Source organism: Malaclemys terrapin, chromosome 10, assembly GCF_027887155.1.
Source record: "Malaclemys terrapin pileata isolate rMalTer1 chromosome 10, rMalTer1.hap1, whole genome shotgun sequence".
In the NCBI taxonomy this organism is placed as follows: domain Eukaryota; kingdom Metazoa; phylum Chordata; order Testudines; family Emydidae; genus Malaclemys; species Malaclemys terrapin.
The window spans coordinates 57,868,118-57,876,258 of record NC_071514.1 but is presented as its reverse complement, the minus strand read 5'-3'; the positions used below and the strand labels follow the sequence as shown (position 1 = coordinate 57,876,258).

General features: G+C 43.2%; 1 protein-coding gene across 1 annotated transcript in view; it reads right to left on the bottom strand.

Annotated features, from left to right (window-relative positions):
- Nucleotides 1-3: 3 nt before the first annotated feature.
- The window catches only part of SEC14L5 (SEC14 like lipid binding 5), a 55,205-nt gene continuing 47,067 nt past the window's right edge, over nucleotides 4-8,141 (bottom strand). The window contains exons 15-16 of the mRNA XM_054042302.1: nucleotides 6,833-7,011; nucleotides 4-5,252 (exon numbers count right to left, since the gene is read on the bottom strand). Coding sequence (XP_053898277.1) covers nucleotides 5,147-5,252; nucleotides 6,833-7,011 — 285 coding nt within the window. The 3' untranslated portion in view covers nucleotides 4-5,146. The remainder of the gene's footprint in view (nucleotides 5,253-6,832; nucleotides 7,012-8,141) is intronic.

Below are 8,141 nucleotides of genomic sequence, written 5' to 3'. Positions count from 1 at the left end.
CTGCTGTGGGATCTTGTATCATCCTCTGCCACTACAGAAAAAAATATTAATTTTAACTGAACTGTTACCACAGCCCATGAGACAGGTTTGTGAAATGAGGTAAGATTCATCTTTACTCCTTGGTGCATTTAGATAACCGCAGCAATAGATACACTATATATAAATTCCTTAGACTACCTGACAGATACCACAACTCCAATATTTAGTCATCTAAAAAAACAATTTATTGGTTTATTCGTTTTATTTTTAAGTTACAGAAATATGGAGAGCAGAAAATTACAGCTGGTAACTTCAACTTCCAACTGCCATAAGTACAGCATCTGTAGCTTCACATTTGTTGCTCAGTAACATGTCACAAAGCACCCTGTTTATTCCAGTAGCATGCTCTGAATTCTCAGAACAAGATTTTTTTTTTTTTTTTTTTTTTGCTGACAAGAATCAAGACCCTTGTATAAAAGTTACGACAGGAGCAGGTTGAGTGAGGAAAATAGTACATTTCCCTAAAAAAAATAATGCCCATTTATTTAGTCTTTATACAGAGATAGCGTGGAAGTGTTACAGTGCCATTAAAATTGATTCCTGGTCAATGCTGACAATGAACATCCTTTATGGCTAGTTAGAGGAATTTTCTCAAGTCGGTGCTGGGAGCATAGAAAACCAACACCAGGCAGGAGGCACTGACAAATGCCCTTCAAATAGGCTTTCAGCCTTAACCTGTAAAGAAGAGTCTCATCACAGTAGAATTGCACGACCATTAGCATGAGGAGGGTGAGGAAGTGAAATGCATTTCAAAAGAAGGTCACTGGCTTTGCTGATACAACTGGCCTTGGCAGATATGTTAAACGCATGACAGCTTAGCACCCAAGTTCAGTAGGTAGGACCTGCAGATTCTGACCCTTTTCCCACCCACTAGTTTTTAAAATGACCTTTGGAGTAGGGCATCAGAGCCTTACTTGTTTGCAAGACTGTAGGCAAGGGGAGTGCAACTGCCACCTTTTAAGGAGCAACGTGCTACTGAAGTCCAACCCTGGGCTCTGGGATTGTAAATGCAAAACAAAGACTATTCAAACAATGTCTGAAATAGTATCCTAATCCTCTAACACTGAATCATCACCATAGCTCAGCACTTCACTAGATAAGTCATCCAACTGAAGATTGTTTCCACACATTTTCCACAATAGGAAAACAATATAGAGAAAGGATCCATATCAAAAGGAATTTACAGTCTATCCCTAACAGAGAAAAAATACAGTAGTGCTTTATTAGTATGATTTTTATGCTCCAGAAAACTCATTTTGGTTCTCTCAGTGGACGGGCTGCTGGGAAGAAAAAAAAAAAAAAAAATCTAGCAATGCTGCTTCAGTCAGATCAAGACCACTTGGACTCAAGTCTCTCTCAGCCCTTCTGCAAAACTAAGGTTGTGGTCCATGCAGGACAATAAAAAAAAAGCTCCTTTAAAATAAACACCATTTAAATCTTTAACCACAAGCCTTGAACTCAACTGGAACATTCTGGCTTTTGCCCCTGCATGACACTAGAAATGTAGTCTGGCATCCAGAGTTCAATGCAAATCACCTTTTCTACATCTGTTTTATACCCCAATTTGCTATGTACCAGACTGTGTATATTTGCAGACACACACGAGTCAAGATGTAAATATGGCCATGTGATTTTTAAACTATAGAGATGGTCATGTAACACTTTGCCTTTCCTCTCAAGATCTCAGAAGCCTTTACAAATGTCAACCTTGCAATGAACCTGTGAGGTAGGTATTATGTGCATTTTACAGATGGAGTAACTGAAACAAAGAGATTAAAGCCCAAATTTACAGAAGTGATTTCATTCTGGGTGCCCAATTAGACAGCTGGGCCTGATTTTCCAGAAGTGTGGCACAGCCAGAGCTCCATTAACTTCAGCTGAAGTGACAAGTGCTCAGCACTTCTAAAAATTACATGGGTCTATTATCAGACTTTTGAAAGTCCTAGCCCCGTGATCCAGGAGCCAAATTAATTATTAACATTACCCAAGAGAGCCGCCAGAGTGTGAATTCATTGTTTCATTTACTGTAGTGCTATATATTCCTCTTTAAACAGTCTGGCAGGGGTAGGGTGACCAGACAGCAAATGTGAAAAATCGGGACGGGGGTGGGGAGGGGTAATAGGAGCCTATATAAGAAAAAGACCCAAAAATCGGGACTGTCCCTATAAAATCGGGACATCTGGTCACCCTAGGCAGGGGAAATTTTAATGTATTATATACACCCCCCACACACACACACAAAATGACTGACCCAAGTACTATTATTTTATCAACTACAATTGGTTAACAACATAGTAAAAGCATCCTGATTGGTTCATAATTAAATCACATGGTATTTTAATATCATGTGCTGCAAAGAGCCACAGGAGACATGTTAAAGAGCCACTTGCGGCTCGGGAGCTCAGTCTGAGTGTCCCTGTTCTAGCCTAAAGAATTTGCTCTGGATCACAAGGAATCAATGGGGAGCTGTGAATGGAACCCGGGACACCAATCACCTTGTACTCCAGGCACTAGAGCATGCTCTGAAGAAGTGAGCATTAGGCCTTATGAGCTAATGTAGCTTAGAAAAAAAGAGTCAAGTTTCAGAGGAGTTTTACTTTGTCCTATTTGTTTTTTTTTTTTTTTTTACATGTCTGGAATTACAGTGCAACCTCACACATGGTACTCGGTGCACAGGAGATTGATGTTTCAGGATCATGTGAAAGAACACTGGCCATTGTAAGAAGCCCTAGAAAGACAGCAGGAGTGAGCCATCCCCTGGCCTTTACCCCTTCCACTTAAGGCTCTTGTTCCTCATCTCAGTTCAGAATGTGCAGGCACGCAATAAATTCTAAGCTGAGAATTCCACCTTCAGTACTTTTTACTGGCTGAAAGAGAACTATTCTTACAGGGACAGAGTAAATATGAAAAAACGTAACTGTCAAACCAAGAAACAAGCAGCCATCTTGAAATATGGCACAGAATAGGACTTGGGCTTTGCTGTTGGAAAGGGCTGGAAATCAAAACCGTTTAAAAGTTATACAGTAAATTGAGTAACTGTTTTTAGAAAGCGAGTCAGTTGTGGTTAAAGCAACTTTGTGTATGTGGGTACACATACACTCGCTCTCACCAACTTTGATTTCCAGGGCTCTCTCATGGTGAAGCCCATTTTCCATTCTCCCTTCGCATTAAACTGGGACTTGCTTGAGAGGTATCATTAAAATGGCAGCCCCTACCTGAGAAAGGCAAAACCCTCGTTCACTTGATGGAGATAACTAAGCACTGGCAAATGCTTGGAAGAGTCCCTGATGTTCGTTCTTATTTAGTAAGGGTTTTACCAGGCAGGTGTTCGCACGGTCACTGGAGCTTTCCTTTTCCATGCTATGAGTGACAGCTAGGATGTTCAAGGGGGCCTCAATTTGTTATCTTCTGGAACTGCCACTAAAAGTCAATGTGAACTAGATGCCTAACTCCCTAGGTTCCTTTGAAAATCCAGCCTACGTATTTATACACTAACTTCCTTATGTACATTGCTCCAGTTATCAGTTTTTCCCCCCATTCTGGCAATGCCCTGTGCTTAGAAACAAGCAAATGAAGGTAGTGAGACGGTTAAGGATGGGTGGGGCAGAGAAGATAAACTCTTATTGAGGAATACTTCTTGCGTGTCTGTTAGTTACAAATACTGCCCAGAAGCAGCTCGGTATCGACCACCTGTTTTTCTACCTTCCTAGTTCTTACTCCTTTTGCAATACGTCTGTCACTGACGTAATCAGCAGAGATTGTACAAGAACATATCTTCAACAGCTCTTAATGCTCCCTCCCTGCCAATAACATCCACAAACTCGGTCCCTGCTCTTGCAAAACCTTACTCACGCGAGTAACATTGAAGTCAGTGGTGCCACTCCCATGAGCTTTGGGAGAAGAGATGGCACACTGCCCTGAGTGCTACAGCCCTGAACGCTAAGACGTCCAGCTGCCACAGAGACTAGAAATGAAATCTAAAGGTCTGTGGGATTCAAGAAGATCTGCCGTTCCCTTTTAAAACAAAAAAGTGCAGCCGGTTAAAAAAAGGTGATCTGGTTCAATAAATAGTTATCACTGAAATTATAAATAAATTAAGCAATAATTTAAAATAAGCTATGATACAATTTGAATAAATATGTTTCATTAAGTGTTTAAATACACATGCACACATACTTTAGAAAAAAAAAAAGAGTTCTCTCCAAGTTAGCCCGTTTTTAAAGGAGCAGCTCCTATAATGTTGCCATAAAACTTGTGCCTTTAAGGAAAGAACATATTGCTTTTCTTAGCCCTTTATAATGTGATTTGATTCCCACCCAGTCTGATGGGGTGGGTCAGAGAGATACTCATTTATTGCTCATAAACCTGAGGAGGAAATAAAGACAAGTGGGTGTCTTTAAGAAAGGACTTGCTTGCTGGAGGTAGGCTTTCTGCCTATGCACTGCAGGAAATACTGGGTTTTTTTAACTAAAAAATTGGAAGCATTTCCAAGCAACATCCAATCGGATTGGGAGAGGTTTCAGGTTTGGGTCACCTTGGAAGTTTCTCCTCTTTCTCCCCACCCCCCGTCAAAACGTACTGTCCTGTCTTCAGGTATTTATTTACAATTTGCTTCAAGTCCCTGCTGCTGAAACACCCACTGTATTTTGAGTGTCATTGGTATTGCAGGCGCCCAGAAAAACTAGACTAATTTTGCTATATGTGAATAAATCTAGTTCTACGGGTCATTACAAATAAGGCCACATCAGTCTCCTCTATCGTATGTAGAAATAGGACTGATTGGAAAGAGCCCTTTAACCTTAGTAATACACAGATTCATGCAAAGTGATATTCACCCTAAAACACAGGTCTGTTAAAACACAACTGGTAAGTAGGCCTTTCAACGGAATCCAGTTTGCAGATTGAAAAGTCACACGTCTCTTACTGAAAATAGATTCCAAAGAGTTCCCCAGACTGCTGCTACTCGTGGTCTTAGGAATGACTGCCCCCAAAGCCTTGACGGTGAGCCACACTGCAGCCTCTTTGGGTTGGTCCACAGAGCTGCCCTGGAGGGAGGCCTCCAAGCGCGGACGTAACATTTCAGAGGTCAATAGAGGCCTACGCCACGCTATCTAGAAATGAGGGAGCTGCTCTGGGATTGGTTGGAAGATGTCGTGGCTGCACTGAGCTGGGAAAAGCCACTGTTGCAGGATTCCAGGCTTGACATGGACCCCCTGGGATGAAAGAAAATGGATACCTTTGTTACACATACAGCTACTTATTGATAGTCGAGTGCATCCGAGATTCCATTACTTTCTTTCCAGTGATGTGCAAAGTGGGATTTTTCACTCTGTCCTCACTGTGGTCTCTCCAAATGTAAAGACATTCAAGATACCTACGTGCCACAAAGAGGAATTAAATTGTCACAGCCAGGGATGTGGTCTACCGAGGTGAAGACTCATCTATAATAGTTATCATGGGAGTAGGGCATAGTAGCTCTCTGGGGCTGTATATACAGTGAGTGGGCAGAGAAACAGTTAAGTGAGCAGTTAATGGCACACTGGATGCTATCAAAAGAGCTGCCACAAGCTGAATTGAGAAGGATCTGTTTGCTGTGGGTTGCCAGCATCAGATCATAGTTTCTCCCTCACTTAAGATGTCTAGCAGTGGTACCCGGATTTCCCGACACTGTGGCAGTCTGAGGTTCTATTTATTACTGTTGTAGCCACTTTCCACTACCACGCAGTGCCGCCCAGAGGATTCAGGGGGCCTGCTGACTTCAGGGCACTTCGGCGGCAGATCTCAGAGCGAGTGAAGGATCCGCCGCCGAACTGCCGCTGAAGACCCGGAGCAGAAAGAGCCCCAGGTATTTGGCAGCGGGTTCTTCACTCGCTCCGGGTGTGTTTGGCGGCACTGAAGGACCTGCCGCCGAAGACCTGCCGAAAACTCTCGTGGGGGCACCAGCGGGGCCCGGGGCAAATTGCCCCCCCCCAGGCAGCCCTGCTACCACGTTTTTCCCCACAACCACAGCACTGGGAAGTAAGTTTGAATGGTTAGACTTAGGAATTCTGGGTTATTTGCTATTCTCTGCCACTGACTCAGCAAATCATGTCATATTGGTGCCTTCAACTAAAAAAACACAACCCAAAAAACCCACCCACTCTCTCTCCTTCCCCCCCCCCCCCCACACTTTTTCTGCTCTGAGGGTTAGTTGTCTGTAAAGCATTGAGAGCGTCTCTGCTGGGAGGCACCATAGAAATGTGTTATTTTTCCCCATTAAACCATCAGGGTGTACAGATACTCTACAGGTTTCCTCTATGTCAGACTTTCAGCAGACAAGTCTGTTGTCATGTGACTGATATCCTCCTTCGAACCCCAGACATATCACTTGATTACTTTGCCCAATGGTCTGGAAAGAACATGCTATGAAGTTACTCCTAAGCACTGGTCTCCCAAGTAACTGTACTCCACACCCCTTCAAGAAGCTACAGCGACTATTAAAGACATTTGGGGTAAGGCAATATATACAATGAGTAATTCCTCCAGACGATGTATAGTCTAGTCATGGCCCTTACCAAAGGGAAAACTTCACTTCCCACCAAGACTAAGGATGTGTCAAGGCTGCATCTGGTGCTAACAAAGGGAAGTCTCTCTAAGGAAGAAGACCAATTTACTTGTATCCATTTTCCATGTGGTGCGCAACAGACATTTTAAAGGTTAGATACATCTGGAATTCCAGAGTTACAGTCTGCTTTGCTAGACTGTTCCTCTATTGCAAGTCACACAGTAACCTAGCCCCTAGCATGGCTCCTACCTGAAATCCTTGGATGCAAGCACCTCAAAGTAGTACATGAGTTTACACTTGTGACTGGAAACTTGCAAAGAGACCAGGACATCATCTACTCGAGGGAGGCTGGTGCCAGAGCATGGCAAAGAGCTGTGCATTTTCCACTGCAGAACATAAAAGCCAGGCCAACGAGTCACATGAGATCCCTGTAAGAGATGGACAAAGAGCACCATCAAGCGACTGCCAAGTGTCTGAAAAAAATAGTCACACCCTTTTTAAAAAAAAGTTTGTATTTCCAAAAATAAAAATGAAAGCCAAAACCAAAGGCCAACTAACCTCAAACTCTAGTGAAACCAATGTTAACACATTATGGGCCTGAGCCAAAGCCCATGAATTCAGTGGGCTTTGGATCATGACCTATTGCTTACCAGTCTCCAATAGAGCATTGTGCGCATTTGGCCTGCCAATGTCAAGCTCATGCCAAGGTCCCAGGCCTCACTGAAGACTAACAAATAGCTGGAAACCAGTCTGGCTTCCCTGTGTGTCAGTATAGTTAAAATAGATATTAGAGTTATGAGAATGTGTTTAGAGTTTATGGAATGCTTGCAGGATGCTGCATGTATTAATCCTACTTATAATAACTGTCTCCCATGTTATATAGTAATATGTAAAAGTTTACTCTAGAACTATACAAGTGTTTGCTAAGACTGTAAATCCCCCACAGTCAGGGGAGAAGCATTACCAAGTGTGAAATAGTAGTTCACCACAAGAGGTGTTGTTATCTCCTCCCTAGCAAAAGAAGGTCTACAGACATTAAACAAGCCATTGTGGACAAAAGACTTCATTGATTGTGTCCCCCACGCCCTTGAAGAGGGGCCCTGCTCCAGCCCTATTCCATTACAGATTGAACACTGGGGGAAGGGAATAAAAATGCCGGTTAAAGAAAAATTGTTATTCCTATGCTGCTTGAACTCTGAGAGGTAAGAATTTCTAAACACACGCAAGGAGTCTGCACAGGAGCCCCGCCAGCTTTTTTGCCGCCTTAGGCGGCAGAAGGTCCTGCCCCCGAAATACCGCCAACGACCAGGGTGGCCGAAGATCCGGCCGCCACAGTCACCACCCCCCAAATGTTAGCGCCCTAGATGACCGTCTAGGTCGCCTAATGGGTTGCGCCAGCCCTGAGTCCGCAAGCTGTTGAGCTTGGGTTAGCGCGAAGGGACTTCTAAAGCATGCATATAATAGCTACTATCATTTTTTGGAACCTAAGTCTGTACCTCATTTGTGTGTATATCTTTACCTGTTTTACCCTTGTAAATAACATTTCTTTTTCCTAGTT